The 27,615-nt window shown below is 41.0% G+C and overlaps 1 protein-coding gene across 2 annotated transcripts; it reads right to left on the minus strand.

Moving 5' to 3' along the window:
• Positions 1 to 11: 11 nt before the first annotated feature.
• Positions 12 to 27,615, minus strand: thoc5 (THO complex 5). Of its 2 annotated transcripts, XM_055655866.1 has the most exons (20): positions 27,454 to 27,615; positions 24,642 to 24,785; positions 24,403 to 24,516; positions 23,587 to 23,684; positions 21,386 to 21,532; positions 20,489 to 20,603; positions 16,948 to 17,080; positions 16,309 to 16,344; positions 12,860 to 12,937; positions 12,465 to 12,508; positions 10,897 to 10,996; positions 9,475 to 9,583; positions 8,944 to 9,045; positions 7,800 to 7,896; positions 7,247 to 7,361; positions 4,659 to 4,762; positions 3,336 to 3,423; positions 2,198 to 2,313; positions 1,155 to 1,345; positions 12 to 495 (listed from the first exon to the last, which is right to left on the minus strand). In XM_055655866.1, exons 1-20 carry the CDS (start codon positions 27,553 to 27,555, stop codon positions 432 to 434), a joined length of 2,097 nt encoding a protein of 698 aa, XP_055511841.1. In that variant the 5' UTR covers positions 27,556 to 27,615; the 3' UTR covers positions 12 to 431. The 2 variants fall into 2 exon arrangements, with proteins under 2 accessions (XP_055511841.1, XP_055511842.1); XM_055655867.1 differs by lacking the exon at positions 16,309 to 16,344 and having other exon boundaries at positions 27,454 to 27,614.

The following is a 27,615-nucleotide window of genomic DNA, read 5'->3' on the forward strand; positions in this document are numbered from 1 at the left end:
TCAACTCTGCATTACAAGACAAAAAGCTTTAATGGATTGCTGCTAGTCATGTGACAAAAAAAACTTTAAATGTTTTACAAATCTTTTCAATAATAAAACTAGACTTTAAAAAAACTCAGCAGCTAAAGACAGTTATTTGTAAATTAGACTTAATGTCAAGTTAATTAAATTTCAATGCCAACTGAAAAGGATACTTTACACCATATGCCAACATATCCACATCTAAATTGTTAACCTGTTCATATTTTGGGAGACAAATGCAAGTCCCAAACAAAATATGCGTCATTATCATATTTGATCCAAATTTTAAAGCACACAGCTGTAACACTGATGCATGGAGTTTACTTTGTTTCATGTCGAAATGCCAACTTCCTGTGAAGGGTCCATGGTAATGTTAATGGCTTCACCAACTTTGTTCAAGTTCTGCTGAGTCATCGATGTGTGAAGAAACCTTGAGGATGGTTATATTTAAACGGCTTGATTCGATTGGGACCTCTATAGGGGACAGGAATAAAGTGTAAGAGCACCAAGGTTTATGCACAGATGGGAATTAAAATAAAGCGGCTACATTAAACTTAATTCAACACATTTCCTTCCTACGAGTTAATATCACCAGCAACGCGTCCTGGACTAGCCATATCGAAGCAACGGCCAAGAAAGCCTCTACTTCCTTAGAAGGCTTCGGAAGCAAGCTAAACTAAAAGTTTGGTAAGTCCCCCACAACTCTCACCAACTTCTACAGATGCACCAAGAATGCATTTTATCTGGATGCACCACAGCATGGTTTGGGAACAGCTCCATCCGAGACCGCAAGAAATTTCAGTTTAGAGATACTGCATGGAAACAGGCCCTTCGGCCCATGCCGACTATCGACCACCCGTTCACACTAATTCTATATCAATTCACTTTCTGCACATTAGGGGCAATTTACAAAGGCCAAATAACCTACAAACCCATAGAGGTGCAGGTTTGTGGGTTAATTGGCTTTTGTAAAAAATATTTGTCCCTAGTGCGTAGGATAGAACTAGTATATGGTTGATTGCTGGTCAGCGCTGACTCGGTGGGTCGAAGGGCCTGTTTCCACGCAGTTTCTCTAAACTAAATTGAACGCATATTCGAGGAAATAATTTAATGTATAGATAAAATGAATTTACCTAAGAAGCCGCAGAAACATCTTCTCCCGTGGGAATTCCTTTGGTCCTTCCACGCTGCTGTCATGAGTTTCTGTCTCTAGATATACATCCAGGCACATGCATAGACGCTGGATCTGATTAGTCAGCAGCTGATGGCCTGGCTTGGGACCCAGCAATTCCTTGAAACATACATTAACTTCACCTTCCATAGCCTGAGAACAATCCACACAGAGGTCAGGTAATTGGAACCACTTCAATCAATTGAATAGTTAAGTTTAGTTTATTATTGTTACGTGCACTGAGGTACAGTGAAAAAGCTTTTTTTTTGCTGCATGCTCTGCAGTCAGGGAAAAGACTATATATGATTAAAGGGGTAGAAACAAAGAACTGCAGATGCTGGTTCATACCAAAGATAAGACACAATAGCATTGGAGCAGCTCAGCGGGTCAGGCAGCATCTGCAGGGAACGGGGGCTTATGAATCATGTGCAGACAGAGATTAGTTTAGCTTGGTATCATGCTCTGCACAGACTTTGTGGGCCAAGGGCCTCTTCCTGTACTGTACTGTTCTATGTAGCAGTGTAGCGGCAGGGATACAGTTGCGAGTGGAGTGGTTAAAAAGTGGAGAAATTAAAAACATAGGCATGCATTTGTGAAGCTACATGTTTAAGGAGTTTGGAAGGGGAGTTTGGAGATGAACTGCTAGTTTACATGGACAGAAAGGTTGAGAGCAAGTTTTCTTTCCTCTCCGGAGAGAGGCGACGAAAGGTTTTGAAAGGGATATTGACTGTCTCCAAGGAGATTGTAAGGAGGTCAACCAATCTAGGAGCCCTGCAGTGAAGCCAGAGGAAGCTACAGAAATTAATAGTATGTCTTTTAAAAGACCTTTGGTCACATATATGGAAGGGAAGTGTTTAGAGAGTTATGGGCCAAATGCAGGCAAATGGGACAGCTGAACGGCCTGTTTCAACATTGAACAGATCTATGACTGTATGCGATTAAGACTATAATTGGATGGCTGCTAACCTTCTGCACCATGAAATAGTTACCAACTTATTACCTTACCTTTAGATTATCATCATTACGACTTGATTTCTCCCCCTTCCAGTGTAAACATATACTGAAGATGGGCGGGATGGTTGAATAACCTGGATTCAGCACAATAGCCACATGCAGTTTTGCTAAGTGTTTAAAAAAAACCTTTTAAGTTAACACAGCAACTGTTTAATCAAAAACAAACTCTACGACAAATTGCAATCGTCAGAGCTACATTTACAGTTTCTTACAATTTGGAATTAGGATCATTATGTCTATAGATGCTCTGAAAATTAACGTTGTTTTTCTCTCCTAGTTGACGAAAGATCTTCGACCTGTAACAATGACTGTCTGTCCCTACCCACTGAATGTTTCCAATGTGTTCTGCTTTTATTTGAGATTTCCAGCATCTGCAAATATAATTGAGTTCTCATGATCTCTCTAAATATATCAGTACTGTTTTTGCATTGTCCTTAGTCCCCAACATACCACACAGTAGATTTTCGATATTATAATATGGTTGCATTTTTTTTTGAAAACTGAGAGGCAATTAAGACATGACATAGTTACCAAAAAGTGATTTGGTAAATAAGGATTAGTCAGAAAACAGATTAACTAAAGCAAAGTTTTGGGAATTAACTGAATACTGCACCAGAGACCAGTGTTTTGATACTGGCCTATGGTGCTGCCAGTGTGCAGTGGCTGAACATTTTCCTTTTGACTGTGTGGGCTTCCACCAGGTGCTCTGGTATCTTCCCACATCCCACAGATGGTGGGTTTGTAGGTTAATTGGACCCAATGTGTGCAGAGAGAATGAGAAAGCTGGATAACATAAAATTAGTGTAAACGGGTGACTGATGATCAGCATGGTGTCGGTGGGCTGAAGAACCTGTTTCCATGCTAAGCTGAACTAAAGCTAAACCGTTGACCAGTGAGACAAAGACACGGTAACTGGGCAGGTAAGTGTTACAAGGGCAGAATTTACTATGATTCTGACGGGCAGAGGATGTTCAAAGAGCCACGTGACATACAGATTATCCATGTTATTTGTACCTAAAATTGTACTGCAAAAATGATCTATGTGTAATTGGCCAAAACTTTAGTTAAGCAATCACAATAATGGCATTGAGCTCAGATGTAGCTAGCTTAACCGACACCTGCCCCTTACCTGTTCCTCGTTCTATCAAAGCTGAGAAATAGAGATCAGTTTCGTGAGCCATGTCTGCCTCTCTGACATGCTTGGTATAAGGCAGAACCTACGACAGAATATAAGAGATATTCAAGTATTATAGTCGTCAAGAGGTTTAAAGTATATGTGGTGAAACATCACCTCCAGTAAATGATTCAGTGCGACTACATAATACTTGAAACAATGGATGTTGTAAATTGCATGAAATTTAACAATAATATCACACAGGATTTGAGCACAAAAGCAAACTATTGAAATGATCATTGTCAATATTTAAACTCTGCATCAGCTGAATTCCTCTCACTTTAATATGACTGCCCCTTTTTCTTATTGATATGTTTATCTACAACCTCTTTAAATATAACTAGGTTAGTAGCAGTAGTAGTCAGTAGTAGTTCATTTATCGCCACGTATACCAAGGTACAGGTAAAAGCTTTTTATTGTGTGCTATCCAGTCAGCGAAAGGACTATACACAATTACAATCGATCCTTCCACAGTGGACAGATACATGATAAAGGAATAACGTTTAGTGCAAGATATAGCCAAGTAAAGTCCGATTAAAGATAGTCCGAGGATCTCCAATGAGGTAGATAGTAGCTCAGGAGAAATTGACGTCACTAAGGAGACAAGCACACTGTGATTCAATTAGTTTAGTGTCAGTCATATCGTGCTTCTTTCTCCCTCAGCCTTTAAACCATGTTTGTACTGTACAAGACTATGGAGTTTTGGTCCTAGACGTTTGTCTTTGCTTGCCTCAGAACACCCACTTGGAGACACAGGATATCCAGGCTTTAGCACAAATGTGAAGGCCATTGTGACAAGTTTGGTCGCTATGTAAGAACATATGCTCCATAGCGGTAGTAACAGCTCAGCTCAGCTGGCCCATCTGCTGTTCAAATGAATCACGGCTAATCGGATTCCAGCCTTGCCAGGAAGCATTGCCCCACCCTATTGCTTCTCCACGTGTGCCATGGCAATAGTGAAAGATTGAGTTACTCCAACACTTTGTGTCTTATTTTGTAAACCAGCATCTGCAGTTCCTTTTGATAAATCTGATCTGATCCATTTTGGATAGCAAGCAAAACAAAGCTTTTCACTGTACCTCAGTGCATGCGACAATAATAAGCCTAATCTCTCAAAAATGCCTGACCTCTTATTTCAAACATTGAATGTTCCTGCCATTGGTGATAAATGATTATAGTTACAAACAATGCCAACATCAATCACCGTTGGCAAAACCTTGAAAGAGTAAGGATATTAGGAAGAAATATTGAAAATAATTAGATTAACACGATACATACCACATAGTCATCATATGAAATGGCACACCATTTTATCAATCTGGATATGATTTTTACTGGGAAAAGATGCTGACACTCACTGGATATTGGAACAATACTGTGTTCTGCAAAGGAACAACATGGGAATATCAGTATAGATTTATAAAATAAAATAAATCCAGGGAATTAATGAAACAATTACATGCTTGTTAGATTTTCTTGAATTCTTCAGAAGGCAATGTTATTGATATTTGAATATTTTTGAATTATAGTATCTGCAGGATTCAGGATCTATGAACTTCCGATTATGTTAATTTTAACATTCACAACCCAAACTGAAGGACAATTCAAAAGTTTTCACATCTCATTTTTTACATTCCATAGCCACGCACCACTCAACATGGAACTGCAGTAAATGGCTTGGCGAACAGCTTCTGCCATTTCCTTTTTTTTTTTTTTTTTTTGATATTTTATTTTATTAGAAGTAAGCACAGTCATATGGCACCAAAGTGCCTAATATATATTTTCATAATACATTTTATGTACAACTTCTTTTTTTTTGTTACATTGAAAAAAGATGAGAATAAGAAAAAGAAGTTAGATAGTAAAGGATAGAAAAATGTGAAATATATAGTGTGTGAAGAAAGAAAACGAGTAAATGAAGAAAGTTGAGAGAGAAAATAGTGAAAAGAAAAGGAGATCATTATTTATAGTCTTGACCAACCCTCGTCCAGTCCTGAAACAGTTATTTTTTACAATTGTGTTGCACCATATGATTCCAAAAAAACGACGAATGGAGACCAACTCGTTATGAATTGCTATCAAGCTTCTGCCATTTCCAATGCTGCACAATTAGTTTCCCCACGGAAAGCAAATCATGACACAAGATCATGGTGGACATTGCCTCCGGTTCTTTATCCACTTATACCAATTGAGAAGATTCTTAATTTGTCTGTAATTTTAAAAAAAATGACAACTATCTTGGCTGAGAAGTGACTCGAATCTCCTTGATCACTGTCGAGGTGATGGGTGTATGGAACAAGCTGCCTGAGGAGATAGTTGAGGCAGGTACTATGACAGCATTTCAAAGATACTTGGAAATGGTACATTACATAGATACATGGACAATAGGTGCAGGAGTAGGCCATTCGACCCTTTGTGCCAGCACCGCCATTCAATGTGATCATGGCTGATCATCAATCCAATAAGATCAAATAGACCAAGTTGTCCTACAACTTTAGGCTGTGCATGCCATAAGCAAGAAGATGGATGATCATCCACAATCAGTACCCCGTTCCTGCCTTCTCCCCATACCCCTTGACTCCGCTAGCCCTATGAGCTCTATCTTACTCTCTTTTGAATGCCTCAAGTGAATTGGCCTCCACTGCCTTCCGAGGCAGAGAATTCCACAAATTCACAATTCTCTGTGTGAAAAAGATTTTCTCATCTCAGTTCTAAACGGCCTACCCCTTATTCTTAAACTGTGGCCCCTGGTTCTGGACTCCTCCAACATTGGGAATATGTTTCTTGCGTCTAGCGTGTCCAATCCTTTAATAATTTAATGTTCTATAAGATTCCCTCTCATCCTTCTAAATTCCAGTGAATACAAGCCCAGTCGCTCCATTCTTTCATCATATGACAGTCCCGCCATCCCTGGAATTAACCTCGTGAACCTACGCTGCATTCCCTCAATAGCAAGAATGCAATTCCTCACATTGATAGGAGAGTTCAGAACAATACGAGTCACACACGGACGAACGTGACTCGCTTAGATGGGGCATCTTGGTCGGAATGGGCAAGTTGGGCCGAAGGGCCCATTACTGTGCTGTATGATTCTACACTAGTTAGGATTGTAGCAACTCAAACATTGCGATTCCTATCGTTATTTGTTCAGCTGATTAACCCACTAATATCTTTTTTCTCCAGCCAATAAAATTTCACTGGGCATTTCAAACATGCAGAAATTCCACTTTATAAACCAAAATTGAAAATACTAATTTTTGAATATAAATGTGTACCAGAATGCTGCCTGAGTTAGAAGGTATTAGCTATAAGGAGAGATTGGACAAACTTGGATTGTTTTTTCTAGAACGCCAGAGGTTGAGCAGTGATCTGACAGAAATATATAAAATATGATAGGTTAGAAAGCAGATCCCCTTTCCCCCCCAAAGTGGATATATGAAAGGCCATAGCTTTTAGGTGAGAGAGCCAAAGTTTAAAGGAGATGTACACAAAAAGCTAGAGTAACTCAGCAGGAAGGCAGCATCTCTGGAGAGAGGGAATGGGTGACGTTTCGGGTCGAGACTCAGATGTGTGGGGTAAGGTTTTTTTTCTCCCCACAGAGAGTGGTGAGTGCCTGCAACATGCTGGCAGATATGGTAATGATCTTCAAGGTTTTAGACAGGCAGATGGATATGCAGGGAATGGAGGGACATGGATCATGGCAGGCAGAGGAGGTTAGTTTATCATGGCATTATGTGTGGCACAAACACTGTGGCCTGTATGGCCTGTTCTTGTGCTCTAAAGCTGTGTGGTCGGCTCAGCTGTGGCACGACGCGGCCTAACCGTAACAGAGGTTTCATGGCTCCCGGAAGCCAGTTTGTACTCACCAAGTGAAGCAAATTGTTTCTGCAGAGCCAGTCGGGATTGCAACCTTACACGAAGCAGTTTTATTGTAGTTTCCATGTGACTTGCACTCAAAGAATTGTCTGCTAACATGGATTTCTGTGGCAAGAATGGAAATAAAAACATTTGTGAAAATTCTTGCTGGAACACCATTGAACTTCATCCGCAGTTCCTAGTGTCATAGAGTCATACAACACAGAAACAGGCCATTTAGCCCAACTCCTCCATGCTGACCGAGATGCCCCATCTAAGTTAGTGCCACCTGTTTGATCCATATCCCTCCAAACCTTTCCTATCCATGTCATCATGTGTGTGTCTCCATAGTTTACTGTTTCCCAATGGCAAGTCCAGTGACAAAAGCTGTTCACCGTAAATTTATTGCTGGATACAAAATCTTATTATGTTCGCCAAAAACACTCCTCCTCATATACAATGTACTGCTATGTTTTAACTAAATCCAAACAAAATCTTGTGATATTGTACACCTGCTGCCACTAACATTTAAACAATCACCTCTCCCAAGTTCTGAAGCCTCACCTGTGGCTGATCCTTTGGAAAATGCAGTCCTCCGAGTTTCTGAACCCAAACATATGGGTGCCCCAGATCGACAATGTAGTCACTAAAAGTTAAGATGCTGGAAAAAAAAGAAAAATAAAAGTTCAGTTTTCCACCCCGATCAATATAGAGACATGACATGAGAACATTCTGTTCTTCTATCTGACATGCCTCATTAAAATGCATGTTTAAGAAGGAACTGCAGATGCTGGAAAATCGAAGGTAGACAAAAATGCTGGAGAAACTCAGCGGTGAGGCAGCATCCATGGAGCGAAGGAAATAGGCAAAGTTTCGGGTCGAGACCCTTCTTCAGACATATGCATATTTTCGGAATCACAGGTAAAGAATAATCAAATCCATTCGTACGTGGATAGTAATGTCTTTTTAAATGCTGTCACTGCACCTGCCTCAACCACTTCCACTGGCAGCTCATTCCATATACCCACCATCCTGTGTGAAAAGGTTGCCTCTAGGGTTCCTATTAACTCTTTCCCCTCTCACCTTAAGCCTATGCTCTCTAGCTCTTGATTCCACAAACTTGGGAAAAGAGCACGCACTTACCACTGTCTATTCCCCTCTTGATTTTATGCACCTCTATTAGATCACCCCTCAGCCTCCTGCGCTCCAAACAATTAAGTGCACAGAGGTAGAGTTGCTGCCTTACAACGCCAGAGACCCAGGTTCAATCCTGACTATAAGTGCTGTATGGAGTTTGTACGTTCTTCCTGTGACCGCGTGGCATTTCACCGGATGCTCCCACATGCCAAAGACGTACAGGTTTGTAGGTTAATTGGCTACGGTAAAATAGTAAGCTGTCCCTATTGTGTAGGATAGAGTTAGTGTACGGGGTGATCACTGGTTGGTGTAGAGCAGTGGGCCGAAAGGCCTGTTTCCGCACTATCACTGACGTAAAATCTAAAGTCTAAAATATCTAGCCTTCCCAACATCTCTTTACAGGTCAGGTGATCGAGTCCTGGCAACTTCCTCATAGATCTTCTCTGCACTCTTTCTGGTTTCATGTGATCTTTCCGATAGCATGGTGACCAAAACTGAACACAATACTCCAAGTTCTCATGTTGTTTCCATCGACACACGGAAGTGAAAAGCAATGAAATAAGATACTCACCCAACTTTATCAAACTGATACTGATTAGCTGGATTTGGAGTCTTCTTGCCATGGTCCCCAGGATACAGACAGCTCAGTAATGAGGCTGGAGCCAATAGATCTCTACATTTGTAAAATATTTAAAGAAATATGTAGATGATCCACAAATTCACGTATAAAATGAGCAATAAAACAAAATATTATATGATATACATTATATGATATTATATGATATATAATATTTGGAATAATCAGGTGAAAGCCAGATGCCAATGTGTCGTGGAAGTATTTTAATGCTACGCCAGGACTTTGCAGTGAAATTTATGAATGATGTTGACTAGCAATATGGTGCTTGGGTCAAATGCAGGCAGACGGGTCTAGTGTAGATGGGGCATGTTGATCGGCGTGGGCAAGTTGGGCCAAAGGGCCCGTTTCCGCATGCATGACTAAGTAGCAATATTTCTCGTGCATTTTAGGTGATGTACTCAACCAGTACAAAGCAGAAACATTACTTTGAACATCAATGCTAACAGTTCTTCCTTGCAACCTTACCCTGCACTGATGGCCACAGACATCTCTGTAGCTGTGGTTACTTTGGTCTTCACCGTCACTATATTGAGGCTCATCAAGTAATAAAAGTAGAGATGAAGAACACTGCCATCTACCAAATGAGCAAGATAAGTGAAGGTTAAAAACAAAACTATCAATCTGACCAAAGTGCACTTCAATATATATATATACACACACACACACACAAACAAAAGAAGGAACACAAAGTATTTTTGGAACTCACTCATCCTAAGCTATCAAATTCAGTAACATCAGATGCACCCTTTAGTATTTCAATTCCAGCACTAGGCAATAATTCCACATATTAGACATATGAATCTGCACAGAATTACAGAATGTTCAAGTGACATCAAACCAATCAATCTTTAAAAAAACATTTGAATTGTGACAATTGAAACTCAAATATCAGGGGAATCCAAATGTTTGGGGATGTTCCAGGTGGTCTTTAAATTACTTATCTAGTACATAAAGCTTCAAACAAAAGAGAATGGAAATCAATCAATCAATATCAATATCAGTTTTATTCGTCACTTGCACATAAAGTGCAAGTGAAATGAATTTACCAGCAGCGGTACAATGAAAAAAGAACACACAATACACAATAAAAATTTAACACAAACATCCACCACAGCATTCATCACCGTCCAGGAAACAATGTGTTTAAGAAGTGTCTAGATGAGTAACTGAATCACCCAGGTATAGAAAACTAAGGGTCAAGAACTGGAAGGCAGGATTAATGTGAATGGTTGCACAATGGTCAGGATGGGAGTATAGGGCCTAATGGTTTGGTTCCACACTGTGTGACTCTATGGCAGTCTCACCCTTAGTAATAAATGGTGAAATAAATATTTATCTGATGGGAGCACAATAGACAGCAAGGGGATAGTATATTAAATACAAAATTTAGGATTTTATTCACTGGAGCGCTGGAGGTGATCTTATAGAGGTGTATAACATCACAAGGGGAAGAGATATGGTGAATGCACTGAGTTTTTGTATTCAGGGTAGGGTAATCGAGAACCAAAAGACATAGGGTTAAAGTGAGAGGGGAAAGATTTAACAGGAACCTTAGGGCAACTTTTTCCACTTAGCAGGTGGTGAATATGTGGAACGAGGTGCCAGAAGAAGTAGTTTATGGTACTGACTGTAATGACATTTGGATAGGTACATGGATAGGAAAGGTTTAGAGGAATATGGGCAAAATGTGGACAGGTGGGACTAGTGTAGATGGGGCATCTTGGTCAGCATGGGCAAGTTGGGCTGAAGGGCCTGTTTCCGTGCTTTATGACTATGGCAAAACAGTTGCTTTAGCCCGAGTACTTTTCCAGTTGGTTTCTGTGATTTTAGAGACAGCTACTTTGTCATTCACATTGCTAGTGTGATGAAGAGATGGTCAGTTCTCACCTTTGTATTTCAGGTCTAAAGTAATGGACAGAGGGTGTCTTTTTAACATCTCCCTGCGTTTATCATCCAGCTGTAGGCCAAGGGTTGGGCGACGGCGTTTCTGAAAACAGATCAACAGTTTGGGCTCCCAGTTGACTTAAAAACAGCTGCACGTAGGAGGGTAATGTGTTAATTACAACAGCTGCTTGAAAAAAAATTAGCATAACTTTGCAATAAGACATAACTGGGCTAGAGAAAAATGACCATTCACTTTTACTAGAAATCGTATTAACCTGCATCTGCAGTTCCTTGTTTCTTCTAATCATTTCGATGATCTTCTTATGATATTTATTCTGGGTTATACTTTAAGAACCTTTGCAATTTCCAGAAGCTGCTTCTCAGAACATATTCCTAGTTTTTGTTTTGCAGCATAGAACTTATTTGCTTCAAAGAAAACTATATTAAGATGCTTCGTTAAATATATTTGACATTTCCCAGGATAGAAATGTCAAAGACTATAGGGTATAATTTTAAAGTGAGGGGGTGGAAATTTTAAGTAGATGTGCACGTGCTTCCAATCACACTGTCCATTCTGGGAACCAGCAATTAATATTCTCAGTTTGGAAATCATGGAAGGCATTTGGTGTAAAGAACATGCCCATCACTGCCCCAAGAGATGTCGGGCATTAAACTCACGTGAAGCAAGTGGGCAGTGTTTAGACTGTTAAAAGATATAGTGGGGAAACAGGTTCTTCAGCTACGACCAGCAAACACCCCATACACTAGAAGTATCCTACACACTAGGAACAATTTACAATTTTACTGAAGCCAATTAACCTAGAAACATGTTATATCTTGGAATGTGAGGAAAAAAAACGGAGCACCCGGAGAAAACTCACACAGTTAAAGGAAGAACGTACACACTCCGTACAGACAGCACGCGTAGTCAGGATCAAACCTAGGTGTCTGCCGCTGCAAGGCAGCAACTCTACCTCAGTACAACACTACTGTGCCATCCAACATAAACAAGTCTGGAGCAATCTACTGTCGTGGGATGCGGTTGCAATTGTGACCACCTGTCAGGAATTATAGTATTCACTTGCCCGTTGAGATGTGTCTACAAGAGGCACCTTGTCACTTTGGGAGGTCACTGAATGGATGGTTTACTAGATGAGCTTTTCTTGTCGTGTAAAGGTCGCAGCAGCAAAACAAGTAATTGTTTAAAGGTGACACACAGAAACTGCTTTATGCACAGTTTTACAAACAAAAAACATTCACTGTATTAAGTGAGGGGAAATATGTAATAGGAAACCGTGAGGCAACCTTTTCCTTTCAGAGGGTGATGGGTATATGGAACAAGTTGCTAGAGGATATAATTGCCAAGATGCATATTTAGGGATTATAAATATTTAGGGATTATAAATATATATTTATAAATCCCTAAATATGCTTGGGTTCCTCCCGCATCCCAAGGTCGTATGGGTTTGCAGGTCAAAGGAGCACTATTTTTGATTTTTTTTTGTAGGAATGCAACAGAGAGTAAATATAATTTGAGTTGATCAACCTCAGCTGAAATTACTGCAACTTACAGTTGTTGTCTGCTCCTCTTCTGCATCCGAGTCGCTTTCATCATCTGCATTAAAAGTCAAAGAAAAGAACCATGACAAATGGAAACTGACAATAATACCTACTATTTAGCTGGAATAATGGATGATGTGGAGCAAAACACTGGCGCATAATTCCTTTCCAATCTGAAGCCAATTACTTCATTTCCAATAAAACAAACACTGAACGAGATCTGACACCTCACTGGTCTACGTGGTTTAGCAAACACATCAAGGGAGTCAAGAGTGTTTAATTGTCATCTGTACTGGCAACCGAACAATGAACGCCATGCAGAAGAAAACTCTTGCATGTTTTACAAAGCAAAAATGACTTTTTTTAAAATGATATTTTAAAGCCTGAAATACGATTTATTTATTACCTTGGGAATCCTCTGGTGGTCTTGAAAGTGCCTTGGCCTCTTCAACATCACCGTCAATAGCGACTGTAAGATTTTTATCTGTCAAGAATAAAAGTTTGATCTATTTAATTTTGGATGTACGCGTGATAAGCCTAAATATTTAAACAGGTTGTGTATAATTAAAAGCAGCCATTACAAATAAGGCTCATTTTTCCCTTTGACAGCACCTTACAAACACGAGTTAATCAAGCTAACAAGTATCAGGAAATTGCAAACTGCCACTAAAAGCTGCTAACAATATCATGAGGTATAAAGTGTTTTTTTTTTTTTACACACACACATACCCATCTTAGATTCTGGAGATTTCATTGAGGCACTAACATCACACTTAAATGTGGGTAAATTGAACATTTACACATTGATCATTTTTGTTGCCTCTCCAATAACCCAGTGGATAGTGATTCAAACAAGCAACATAGTTAAAATCACAGTTTACAACAGCTGTGCAGCATATCTTTATTATTGGACAGATTAAATAGTAATTAGTTCTCAGAGTAATGTGGAAGTAAAACTAAATTAAAAAATAAAACTACTGACTTGCTTTATACGGAAATGCAAATGTTATATTCCAAGTGGGATATATTCCTATAATATTTTTACAAGGGCTAAATATCGGGTTACGTGACTAATTAAGAGTGTTGCAAGTGGTCATCAATAATACCAGCATGTGACAATTTATTCGCCGATAACCTGTTCACTGATGGCCAGTTTGCATTTCACCGAGACCACCGAGCTCCAGACCTCATCATTGCCTTGGCCAAATATGGACCAAACAGCTAAATTCTGGAACAAACAAAAGGGCCAGAGGAACTCAGCGCGTCAGGCAGCATCTGTGGAGGAAATGGACAGGTGGTGCCACGCATCAGGGCCCGTCATTATATTCTGTCAGAGAGAGGAGAAAAACTTCTTCACATGCGGCATACTTTGAGGTGGTTTGCAATGGAGCAGTAAAATGGAGACACGAGAATCTGTGATGTTAGAATCCTAAGCAAAAAAGGCTGTAGGTACTCCAGCTAAATTCTGGAGGCGAGGGGACATCAAGGTAAAACATTCCAATGACCAGGGTCACACTTTGTGCAGAGAACAATGGTGGTGGGTTTTGGCAGTCTGCAATCTTCACCCTCGGAAATCACTTTAGGGCTTCACGGCCCAATCATCTTCTGCTGCTCCACAATCACCTTTCTTCCATCATAAGTCAGAGATGTGGAAGACAATGTTCAATGTCGTTCACAACTCCTTAGCAATTGGAGAATCCAAGCCTGCATGCAGCGAGACTCAGACAACATTCGAGCACAGGGTTATAAATGGCAAGGAACCAATGTACCATGGAGGTAATAAGCAATGACCATCTCCAACAACAGAATTCAAGCATGCTTAATGCATCAACGTTGCCAATTCTCCTGCCAACCACTTTTATAAAGCTGGACATCATCCAGGACAAAACAGCCAATTTATTGACACCCCATCAACTATGTGAAACAATTATTATTCAATTATCTTTCGAATCCAAGATCTTGGTGCCCAGGTTAACAAATGCAAGATGCAGTCAGGATAGGGTTTGATATTTTCTATTTCCAGTTTGTAACTTTCTAGAAATTTATCTATGATTTTGCAGTATTTCTGTCTGAGGCAGTATAGATGTTTATGTGAAATTTATTTTTATTTTTCTTGAAATCTATCAACCATACGAGAAAAATTAACACTATAAAATTCATTTGTACTTTGCCTTAAAAAACAACATCTGCGCAGTTATTGGTAAATAAAGTTTCCAGCTATTCATTCATTCTAAGGTTAATTTTTGCAACAGCACATCTACAGTTATACAGGAGATTGGAAGTAATAATCAGCACATTTAAATTAAAAGTTAAGACATCATGTCAAATCAAATATAGATTGCAGGAGGTATACAAGGACATGTACCAGAACAAACAAAATCCAAACACAATCTCAGTTACTGTAAGTTTGTGAATTGCATGAATACATTGATACACCCAGATAAATTGACATTGTATGTGAAGCGTAGCTTCTTCCCAATTGAAGTAATTTGTTATGGAATTCTAGCGCAAGTTGTCAATAATACTGTCCTTTAGACACCCAAGAGACACATACAAGAGTCATAGAGCTATACAGAGTGGAAACAGGTCTTTTGGCCCAAGTCATCCATGTTGACTAATTTGTTCAACCAAGCTAGTTCTACTTGCCTGCACCTAGCCTATATCTCTCCAAATCTTCCCTATAATGTACCTGTCCAAGTATCTCTTAAATATTCAAACGGTTCATACCTCTACTACTTCTTCTGGTTCCATGTACACACCAACCTCTGTGTAAAATGGTTGCCTCTCAGGTACCTTTTAAATATTACCCCACTCACCCCCACTTTAATCTCAAACTCTCCAGATCCGGTAACATCATCTTTTTTTTTATTTTTTTAAACACTCTGTCCAGTTTAATGAGATCCTTCCTAAAGCAGGCTGACCAGAATAGCATACAGTATTTCGAAATGTGGCCTTACCAACACGATGTATCAAGGCCTGCACTCAATATTCCTGTCTGTAGAAGGGTTCCACCTCGAAACACCACCTATCTAGGTTCTCCAGAGATGTGGCCTGACCCGCTGAGTTACTCCAGCAGTGTTCTCCTGTACTCAATACCCTGATCTAGATCTCCCTGTTCTAGCATGCTCCCTGTAACCTTACCAATGAATGTAGAAGTCCTTTCCTGGCAAAGTGCAATACCTCACATTTGTCTGAGTTAAACTACATCTGGCATTCCTCAGCCCACTGGCCTAGCTGATCAAGATCCTATTGTAATCTTAGATAATTTTCTTCGTTGAGTACTACACCACCAATTTTAGTGTCATCTGCAAAATTAGTAACCAATCCACCTACCATGTGGAACAGCCTACCATGCGACACCTTGTCAAAGGTGTTACTAAAGTCCACAATGACAGTTTCTATGGTACTGCCCTCAATCTTCTTGCTTATGTCATCAACAAACTCACTGAAATTGGTGAGACAGGATTCCACATGCAGATAGCCATGCCTACCCAATCCTTGGCATTCCAAATGCATGTGGACTCAATCTTACAGAACTCCTTCCAATAATTTTCCCACCACTAATGTAAAGCTCACTAGTCTGTAGACAAACACCAATATGCAATTAAAAGGAACTGCAGATGCCAGTTTATATCAATGAAACACATAAAATGCTGGAGTAATTCAGCAGGTCAGGTAGCATCTCTGGAGTAAATGGATAGGTGATGTTTTGGATCGGGACTGAAGATAATCATTTTGATTTATACCATTACTGCTTTATTGATTGTCCTGTCTTTTATGCAGGGTTATATACAAGTAGCACAGTTCTAAATGAAAAAAAAAGTTTTAAAAAACAATTCAAGTCCCAATACTCACCCTGCCCATAGGGCTGGGAGGCCTTGTTCATCTGGGCTAATGGGGCATCCACCACCACAGCCAGAAGAGGATTAGAAATGAAAAAGGATTGTGAAATAGAGACACAATGTCAGTAAAAGAAAATAGATCAGCAACAAAGCTGGAACTAATTCAATATTTATCTCTCAAACTAAATTAAACAGGAGTAGTACCATTAGTCAATGTGCAGATTAGGAAAATAAAAGCAAAATAATTAATGTTACAGAAATAGTGAGAATGTGTGAAACTTTTCAGCAGCACTTAAATCATACAAGGTCAGGTGGAAAGTTGACATATTTGACAAACTGTTTATTTGCAAAAGTTTCTAAAGATTGGGTTCGAAGAATGCTGCTCGAAATAAAAGGAATGAAAATATCAACATTGCTGAGAAATTTTAAAGATCAATAATTTTATTAAAAATTTCTAAAAGTGTGTTATTTAACGTAGCTTTTACCAATGCTGCAGATGCATTCGGACCAGAGGAGATGGTTTAAATTCACCATTGAAATATATTTGGTGAGATCATTTTAGCCAATATTAGAAACAATGGTGGAAAGAACATGCATCATTAATATGAAATCCTAGCATGTCACAGTATTGTCAATAATACATCTGACTTACCACAAGCTTGTCCATAAGAATTTGCTTGCACATACAGCACATACAGTGGTGGAGGTAGGTGCCTGGCAATATCATACTGTTTGTGAGCTTGATCAAATGGCATTGAGAGATACTCCTGAACTGGTAACGATGCCTAAAGAGACAGACATTCAAATTGTAAATCGACAGCGCAAAGCCACATTTTTAAATTAATATTCAACATACCACAACTTGACTTAAATTCACACTAAGGATTGAAGGTATGTATTTTAATTACACACCCACCTCATTTCCCCGACGATTCAAAATTCAACGCATTGAATTTAGGAGGCTGCGGGCTTAGAGGTGTATAAAATCGTGTGCGGAATAGGTAGAGTGAATGCACAGTCTTTTAACGAGGGTAGGGGAATCAAGAAATAGAGGATGCAGGTTTCAGGTGAGAGGGGAAAGATTTAATAGGAATCTGAATGATAACTTTTTCACACAGAGGGTGCTGGATATATGGAACAAGCTGCCAGAGGATGAAGTTGAGGCAGGTATAATAACAAAATCTAAAACTCTTGTACAGGTATGTCGGTAGGAAAGGTTTAGAGGGACATTGACCAGATATGGGCTTATGGGACTAAGTTAGATGGGGTATCTTGGTCAGCATAGACAAGTTGCGATGAAGTCTGTTTCCGTGCTGAATGACTCTATGTATACTGACCCTCACAGAGAGGACGACTTTAAAAAAAAAAGAACAATTATGAGGGGCGACCTGTGCCTGTATCAATTACAATCACCACTGCTCATCTCAGTAATGGCAACCACTAAACTATTAGTGTTGCAAAAATCCATTGGATTCATCAAAACCCTTTGATGATTCAGAAGTAACATGAAAGTAGAATCGGTATGGATAGCAGATTTCTTCCCAAAGTAGTTAACTCTCAACTCCCCTCTGACAGAACCGAACAAGTCATTCATCAGTATCAAAGATTAGGGATGGGTATTAATTGTTGGTCTTATTAGCATAATCCACATCCCTCAAATTGGATTGGTGAGTAATCGATAAATGGAAATCAGAAGCAACCTTTCACTTGGGGAAAAACCCCCCATAATTTATAGTGCAACATGCATTGTTAAAGAACAATGGGATATGCAGACAAGAGATGGGGAAAGTTGTCATTTATCAAAGTCTTGCAGATCTGAGCAGAATCGTACTGCTTTCAGCAAAGAGACAATTGAAGAATGAGATTCTAATGCTGCATACAATGTGTAATGAACAGTTGGAGCAATCATGAGAGTTTCTAGACAGTTATATGAACAATATTAATGCCCCTTTCAACTGAAAGGTTGATAGGAATACAGTGCAGTTTGAGTGAATGCAATCTTCAGAACAATAGGTTGCAGTTGTTGGTCGAGCCAGATAAGGGGTAAACTACTCAACTACTGTCCCATGACAAAAGAGCTGATAATCTCATTAAATAAGACACAAAGTGCTGCAGTAATTCAGTGGGTCAGGCAGCATCTTTGGAGAACATGGATAGGCGACGATTCAGGTAGAGACCCTTCCTCAGACTCTCACACTTTGTTGCTTGAGGTTTAACTGAGATTTTAACCTTCAAGAAAAGATGTTTTTATTTTTCGATAATATTTCTCTTAGTCAACCGTTACACAGTACTCTGCATTGTGTTTATATGGTTAAAACATATCGATTTTTGCTTGCTCTTAAACATATTTGATCAGGATTGCTTATGTAGCTGACTTCCATTGTCAATAGTCGATTTAACATTCATTGTGTAAAGTTCATGATATAATTCAATTATGCGCTGATTAATTTAGAGATAAGTTGGCATAATTCATTAGCATGCAGTCTTATCCATTTGAAACATAACTTTGAATACAGCCAAGACTCAGGAGATAAGCCACTTCAGGCAAGTTAAATGTGAAATAGATTTACATATACTTGCTTGAGGAAATACTATTTGTTGTTAGCACAGAAGTATTGACATGTAACTTGCGATCAGCTCGACTTAGAAAGCTGGAATGGAAAGTAGAATGGTACAGATAGGGAGGAGAAAACAAACTGCTGGGAGAACATAGTGGGTCAAGCAGCATCTGTGGAAGTAAAAGAACGGTCAACTTTTCAGGTCGAGACCCTGCTTCATGTCTGAGAGTGGGGGGGAAAGATTGGCAGTATATGGAAGTGAGAGGGAGAGGTGAGAAAGTCCATGGTGATAGGTGGAACCACGTGCGAAGGGGGTGGGGGAAGGAGGGGTAAGGATAGATAGAAGGAACCTGTTGAGTGGGGGGAGGGAGGCAGAAGCTAGTTGATGATAGTTGGATAAGGGAGGAATGAGGGGGTATGTGGAGTCAGGTGGGGGAAAGGGAGAGGAGATAGGAAAGATAAACCTCAGGGGAATATATAGGGTGAATGCACAGAATCTTCTACTTCAAGAACTAGAGGGCATAGGTTTAACGTAGCAGGAACAAGATGGAATAGAAACCTGATGGGCAACTCTTTTGCTCGGTATATGAATCACGCTGCCAGGGAAGATAGTTGAGCAGGTACTATAACAACATTAAAAAGACACTTGGATGGCTATGTGGGTAGGAAAGGCTTGGAGGGATATAGGCCAAATGGGATTAGCTTAGATGAGGCATGTTGGTGGGCATGGACCAATTGGGCTGAAGGGCCTGTTTCTGTGCTGTATGACTGACTCTATCAGAGAAGAAATCAGGTGGATAGGTATGTGGATGATGGGCAGATGGAATAAGCTAGGAAAGTGTTTCCATGGCACAGATAGGGTTGTATTACAGATTTTGTGACTAAGATTCATTGTTCGGAGAAGAACTAGAAATGCCAGTGTTACATTTGATCTCAGAAAGTTTGAAGTAAAGTAAAACAAAAGCCTTACATTACTAAAACTCCAGAATTCTAAACATATGGAATTTGATTTTCAGAATGGATGGAGCCTGTAGGTTGATGATGCTAATATTTGATTTGCAAACCTTCCCGATTAATAATGTGCAAAATAAACCATGTGCAGCATTTTAACCATATAACAATTCCAGCAAGGAAACAGGCCATCTCGGCCATACAAGTCCATGCCGAACAATTATTTTCCCCTAGTCCCATCTACCTGCACTCAGACCATAACCCTCCATCCCTTTCCCATCCATATACCTATCCAATTTATTTTTAGCTTCTCCATTACCATTCAACAGCAAAATAAACACTTTCATGATTACCAAAAAGTTGATTCAGGGTGGAAATATCAGACTATCGGGCATATCAAAGATGATAGTGGAAATGTTTAAAGCAGTGCTGGGCAAGTGTTGTTTTTCCAGAGTAGTGGGTGCCTGGAATGAGCTACCAGGGGTGGTGGTAGAGGCAGATACGATAGTGGCGTTAAATAGGCACATGGATATGCAGGTAATGGAAGGATATGGATCATGCTCAGGCAGAGGAGATTAATTTAACTAAGCATCATATTCGGCACAGACATTGTGGGCCCAAGGGATTGTTCCTGTGCTGTACTGTTCTGTGATCTATATAAAGCAAAGTTATTTTTCTTCATACCTGCATAATGGCATTGAGTCTTGGCTGCAGACTGCTCAAATATTCCTTTTTGATTTCGATATCCTTCATAATTTTCTCTTTGTTTGCCAGTGATTCTTTATACTTTTCTGCCAACCTATAACAAAAGCAAACGAGATTTAAGCGGGTAGACACAAGGAACTGTAGATGCTGGTTTATTTAAAGGCACGACACAAAGTGCTGGAGGAACTAAGCGGGTCAGGCAGCATCTCTGCAGAAAACACTGAACTGCAGGTGCTGGTTAAGGTCAGTTCGTTTTGCAGAGATTCTTAGGATAAGAATGCAGCAAACCTGGAACCATTAACTGTAGAGCAGATTGGAAAAAGATCTGAAATAGGGCAAAGGAAAGATCAACAGATTAGCATGCAAAGCAAAAGTAAATTAAAAATTCTTCTATAAATAACAAAAAGGTAGTTAAATGAAGGCAGCAGCCAGTGGTTCTGGACGCTCACTGAGGTTGGGCAATCGCGCGGATCAGATGCAGCCTACAACGTCTCAGAGCGGTGGAGGAGATTGACATCATTGCCAGGCCAGGCCGACCCCTGCAACTCCGACCCAGTGCTGTAGCCAGGACTACGATATTTTTAAGAGCTTTGAAACTTGAAGGATACAAGATGGGGCGGGAAATGTGTCGACTCTTGTGTACTACCCCAGTGTAATCTACCATTCCTACATTCTTGCACGTGGGTTTGATTGTGTAAAGTTTTCACTGAATTGCATGCACAAAGGCAATTTAACGGTATCTAGGTACATGTGATAATTAAACACCATTACACAAGGGAATCAAAGTGTTTGGGACCAATAGCTTTAACTATATCAAGCACTACAAGCATAATTAGATAAATTATAACAAACCATGATCCAATAACCGTCCCTTACCTTTTACGTTGTTCAAGTTCCCAATCTAACCGGGATAGAGTTTGCTGATGAGGATCATTCATTGTAAAATCAGGCTTACTGATGTCTGATGGAGCATCTTGATAGAACTCCTCCACATTCACTAAGTCAATCTCTTCATGCTTAGATCTACAAGACAATGCCGATGGTGAGAAATTAGAAACATTCACAAAACATTGTATTATTTCCCCCGACAGTCCTATCTGACATTAAATACACTGGTTACAGTGTCTTCTGTAGCTCATCTCAACTTCAGATTACCCATTAATTGACTGATTTTGATCTCAGTGTGTGCAATTTGGAGGATACCCTGTAGCACATCTCCTGTTTCCTCTGTAGCTCCAACTACAGAACATAGAACACTACAAAAACAGGCCCTTCGGCCCATAATGTCTGTGCTGAACCATTACTTATCCACCTGTGCATAATCCACAGCCCATCCATTCTCTGCATATCCATGTGCTTATCCAAAAGTCTCTTAAGTGCCTCCAACATTTCTGCTTCAACCACCACCCCCAGCAGCCCATTCTAGGTATCCACCACCCTGTGTTAACAAGCTTGCTGTGCCAAGCTGATGCAGTTAAACTAACCTCATCTGCCTGCACATTATCCTTATTTCTCCATTCCCATAAATATCTATATGCCTATCCAAAAGTCTCTTAAACTCCACTATCATAACAGCTTCAATCACCATCCCCGGCTGTGCGTCCAGGCACCTACCATCCTCTGTAAAAAATTTGACAAACACATCAGTTTTAAACAGTGCCCATCTCACCTTAAAGCTATGTGCTCAAATATTTGATTTTTCCATCCTGGGAAAAAGATTGTGATCATCTACCCTATCTATGCCTCTCATCATTTTATTTAGTTCTATCAGGTCACCCCACAACCTCTGGCGTTCCAGAGAAAACAATCCAAGTCTGCCCTGTAGCTAATACCCCGTAACCCAGGCATCATTTTGTTAAACCTCCTCTGCGCTCTTTCCAAAGGCTCCACATTCTTCCTATAATGGAATGACCAGAACTGCAGACAATACTCCAAATTATCCATTGCTGATCTTAGGGCAGCAAATGTATGTGAAACGGATCGCAACCAAATTCCTCTCCAAAACATAGTCTATGCTTGTTCTCACCAATGTAAATTAAGCCAGATCAGGAGCACCAAAAGCAGTGCATGGAGGTTGGAAGAGGTGCACGTCAACCTCTGTCTCACCTGGAAAGGCTGCTGGATTCTCTGAATGGATGCGAGGGAGGAGGAGTAAGCACAGGTGTTACATCTACACTGCGGTTGCAGGGGAAAGTGACTGGAGGGGTTGAGCAGGAAGAGATGAGTGAACCAAGGAACTGTGGAGGGAATGGTCCCTGCAAGGCAGGGATGATATGACTGGTCGGTGGTGGGATCATGTTGAAGGTTGTGGTATTGTCAGAACAATGAGTTGGATGCGGAGGCTAGTTGGTGAAAGGTGAGGACCAGGCGAATCAACCTGTTCTGTTGGGGGAGGAGGGAGGCAGGGGGAACAAGAGTAGAACTGTGGGACACACAGGAGATGTGGGTGAGGGGTCCACCCACAACAACAGGAGGGAAAAATCACGTTCACTGAAGAAAGAGGATGTCTTGACTGACCAAGAGTGGAAAGCTTCATCTTGGGAGCAGATGCGGTGGAGATAATCAATATTCTGATTGGGCAACAATTGCATCCTTCATTGTAGCTGAAACACCATTGCCACCAATATTAGGGGACCCTTATTACCACAGCACTCCTCAAGAACAAATTGTACAAAAGGAAAGGTAACAAAAAAATGGCCATGCCTGTGACACCACAAATTTATTAAAAGTTTTCTTTTGTGCGACTTCTATGTACCACTTTACCAAGTTGTACAGATTTAAATTTCTATCCATTTGAACTTGCTGTGATGAAATACACAGGAGAATGCTGAAAGTTAATCAATTGAGATATTATTATGGTCTGGTCTGCTGAGTATTTTCAGCATTTTGTTCTTTATATAAAAATAAGTGGATCAGCACAAATGGAAGTAAATTGACTAAGCGACACCTTAGTTGTCAATTTTATTGCACATGCTTAAACACTTTATTTAGAATTGATGCACTACCAAAACAGGTTCTGTGACTTCAATAACACCAAAAACCAGAACAAACATTAGAAAGCTGCAAGTCAAACTTACTTGAACTCCAAGCATTTTGTGATTTCTTTTTGAAGATGCATCACCTCATATAGAAGATTCTGGAGTTGAAGATGGAGAGCATCCACTTTCTGTTTGGCCTGAAAAACAGTTTGCATTTAAATATCCACAACTAATTTGCACAACTACAGAAATTTTACAAAGCGCATTGCCATTCCACATCAAATTTACACCAGGCAGAAGTTCACATGAGTATAAACGGGTGGTGCTCTTATTCATAACATTGAACAGTACAACACAGGAAGAGGCCCTTTGGACCACAAAGCCCATGCTGAACATGCCTAGATAAACTAATCTCCTCTGCCTGCACATGATCCATATGCATGTGGCCATCTAAAAGCCACTTAAACATCACTATCGCATCTGTTTCCACCACCATCCCTGGCAGCACGTTCTAGGCACCCACCACCCTCTGTGTAAAAAGACTTGACCCGCACATCTCCTTTAAACATTGCCCCTCTGCCCTTAAAGCATTTCCACTATGGGAAAAAAAGTCCTGACCGTCCACCCTATCTATGTCTTCCATAAATTCATGTACATCTATCAGTTCTTCCATCAGTTTCATTCACTCGGGAGAAAACAATCTAAATCTGTCCATTCGCGCTTTTAAACCAATAATCCCTAATCCAGGCTGTAATTTGGTAAAAACAATTCATTTGAATTAAATATGATGGGAAACAAATTTGTTTTTGTATAATTTTGCATCCACCCTATAAAAAGATGAACACATGTTCCCATTAGCTGACTAATTAGGAAGTTTGCTCCATTCCAGCCCACCTTGATGGTCACAGTATTTACCTCGTGTGTTTGATCGCGGCCTTTCTTTAATCTGATATGAGCCAAGCGGTTTAATTTCTTTAGAGTCATGAAGTGAATACAGCTTTGGATGCGCCGCTCATCAATCTCCGCTGCCTGCAAGAGGGCAAATGAGAATTATAAGTTGAACAAACAATTGTAAAGCACATGGAACACAAAATGCGGGAGTAATTCAACGGGTCAGTCACTTTGTACATACAGTAACGCAACTGAATACTTACGGCATCTTTTCCTCCTTTACTCTTCAATTCATGAATCTCAGCCATCAATCTTTGAAGATCTTCGCATGTTTCCTTATACAGGTCATAGTCTTTGGCAGGGTCTCTTGTATCCACTTCAGCTTCCTCACTGTAAATTTTGTTCTCCTAAAGCAAACATGCATTTTAGCATTCCAAACAAATAATCAACTATCAATAGTAATGGTGAGACAAGAACAATTGATGTTGATTATGCCGTTTACTGCGATTGATTAAGCACAACAACTTTTATTTGGTTAGTTAAGATTATTGTCAAGTGCACCGAGGCACAGTGAAAAGCTTTTGTTGCGTGCTAACCAGTCAGAGGAAAGACAATACATGATTACAATCGAGCTATTCACAGTGAATTCACAATAAAGCCAGTAAAGTCCGATCAAAGATAGTCCAGGGGGGCTCCAATGAGGTAGATAGTAGTTCAAGATTGCTCTCTGGTTGTGGTGGGATCGTTCCATTGCCTGAAATAAAACTGTCCCTGAATCCTGAGGTGTGTATTTTCACACTTCTATACCTTTTGCCTGATGGGAGAAGAGGGAATGGCCTATGTGTGACTTGTCCTTGATCATGTTGGATGCATGTTTATTATTGTCACTTGTACCGAGGTCCAGTGAAAAACTGTTATTAATTTACTGTTATTTGTATAATTGATTATGACATATTTATCCATATGCTATTGAACACTACACAACACAAAATACAATAACTGGCGGCACAGTAGCACAGCAGTTGAGCTGCTGTCTTGCAGGACCAGAGACCAGAGTTTGATTCTGACTATGGATGTTGTCTGTACCTAGTTTGTATGTTCTCCCTTTGACCGTGTTGGTTTTCGCCGGGTGCTCTGGTTTCCTCTCACACTCCAAAGACGTACAGGTTTGCAGGTTAATATGCTTTGGTAAAAAATTATCAATTGTCTCTAGTCCGTAGAATAGTACGAGGTGATCGCTGTTCGGCGTGGACACAGTAGGCCGTTGCACTATGGACTTTGGTTTTGCAAAGGGGCGTCTGTCTATATCTGGCTCTCTCCTACAAGAGGCAGTTTATACCAGAACATATTCATCTTGTTTGTGTAGGAAAGAACTGCAGATGCTGGTTTGAATCAAAGGTAGACACAAAATGCTGGAGTAACTCAGCGGGTCAGGCAGCATCTCTGTAGAGAAGGAATGGTTGATGTTTCGGGTCGAGACCCTTATTCAGACTTCATCTTGTTGTTACCTTTGGGATGGGATTCCATTGAGTGAAGGGAAGCACGGCGAGCAGGTCACAGATCTCCCGTCTCTTGGGGTGAAATGGTCTCCTTTTGCTTTTATTGTGACCACCCTGTTGCAGTTATCCCGGTTATTGTCCCGTGGTTGCTGCCTACCGGGATTGTGGACCACAGTGGTGACAGTGTGGTCTGGGGGAGTAGCCTGGCTTCACATCTTCTGGGCCCTAGACCCTAGTTTGCGGATGACACTAAGCTGGGGGGCAGTGTTAGCTGTGAGGAGGATGCTAGGAGACTGCAGGGTGACTTGGATAGGCTGGGTGAGTGGGCAAATGTTTGGCAGATGCAGTATAATGTGGATAAATGTGAGGTTATCCATTTTGGTGGCAAAAAACAGGAAAGCAGACTATTATCTAAATGGTGGCCGATTGGGAAAGGGGGAGATGCAGCGAGACCTGGGTGTCATGGTACACCAGTCATTGAAGGTAGGCATGCAGGTGCAGCAGGCAGTAAAGAAAGCGAATGGTATGTTAGCTTTCATTGCAAAAGGATTTGAGTATAGGAGCAGAGAGGTTCTACTGCAGTTGTACAGGGTCTTGGTGAGACCACACCTGGAGTATTGCGTACAGTTTTGGTCTCCAAATCTGAGGAAGGACATTATTGCCATAGAGGGAGTGCAGAGACGGTTTACCAGACTGATTCCTGGGATGTCAGGACTGTCTTATGAAGAAAGACTGGATAGACTTGGTTTATACTCTCTAGAATTTAGAAGATTGAGAGGGGATCTTACAAAATTCTTAAGGGGTTGGACAGGCTAGATGCAGGAAGATTGTTCCCGATGTTAGGGAAGTCCAGGACAAGGGGTCACAGCTTAAGGATAAAGGGGAAATCCTTTAAAACCGAGACGAGAAGAACTTTTTTCACACAGAGAGTGGTGAATCTCTGGAATTCTCTGCCACAGAGGGTAGTTGAGGCCAGTTCATTGGCTATATTTAAGAGGGAGTTAGATGTGGCCCTTGTGGCTAAGGGGATCAGGGGGTATGGAGAGAAGGCAGGTACGGGATACTGAGTTGGATGATCAGCCATGATCATATTGAATGGCGGTGCAGGCTCGAAGGGCCGAATGGCCTACTCCTGCACCTAATTTCTGTTTCTATGACACATCTTCATCCCGGCCACAGATACATCCTCCCGGCCCCACACAAGGTGTCCGGGTCCCAGAGCAGAGGCGTCAGACCCAAGCCGCAACCCCAGCGCCTCAAGTGTTTGACCTAAGGCCACAAGATCAGTCCTCAAAACCCAGGCCGGACCAGACCCAGAGTCCAGGCCAGACCAGTGCCCCAGATCAGCCAGGGCCCCAGAGCCCAGGCCAGACCAGACCAGGTCCCCAGACCCAGAGCCCAGGCCAGACTTAGAGCCAGGCCTAAAGCCCAGGCCAGACCAGACCAGGGCCCCAGGATCGCAAACCAGACCCAGAGACCAGGGTCCCAGGCCAGACCCAGGGCCCAACCCAGGCCTAGAGCCCAGGCCAGGCCAGACCCCAGCCGCAGCCTCCAGGCCCCGCTCCCCGCCACTCACCTGGTCACCATCGCCTCGACCCTTCCTCGCCTCCTTCTCCGCCGCCCCGCCGTCGCTCCGGATCACTTTGGTCTTCCTTTTCTTCGCCGATTCCACCGACATCGCGGCTCCGGAGCGACAGCGCCGGAAGGGGAGGGTCGCCCACTCTCCGCCGGCGGCTGC

Source organism: Leucoraja erinacea, chromosome 25 (assembly GCF_028641065.1).
Source record: "Leucoraja erinacea ecotype New England chromosome 25, Leri_hhj_1, whole genome shotgun sequence".
In the NCBI taxonomy this organism is placed as follows: Eukaryota; Metazoa; Chordata; class Chondrichthyes; order Rajiformes; family Rajidae; genus Leucoraja; species Leucoraja erinaceus.

What these genes read in the sequence shown, in the direction of transcription:
- thoc5 (XM_055655866.1), bottom strand. Translation starts at nt 27,555, where the DNA reads ATGTCGGTGGAATCGGCGAAGAAAAGGAAGACCAAAGTGATCCGGAGC. An exon ending in TTCCAAAGGATCAGCCACAG is followed by an intron (nt 7,362 to 7,799) that starts GTGAGGCTTCAG and finishes TTCTTGCCACAG; the next exon opens with AAATCCATGTTAGCAGACAA. An exon ending in GTAATGATGATAATCTAAAG is followed by an intron (nt 1,346 to 2,197) that starts GTAAGGTAATAA and finishes GATTGTTCTCAG; the next exon opens with GCTATGGAAGGTGAAGTTAA.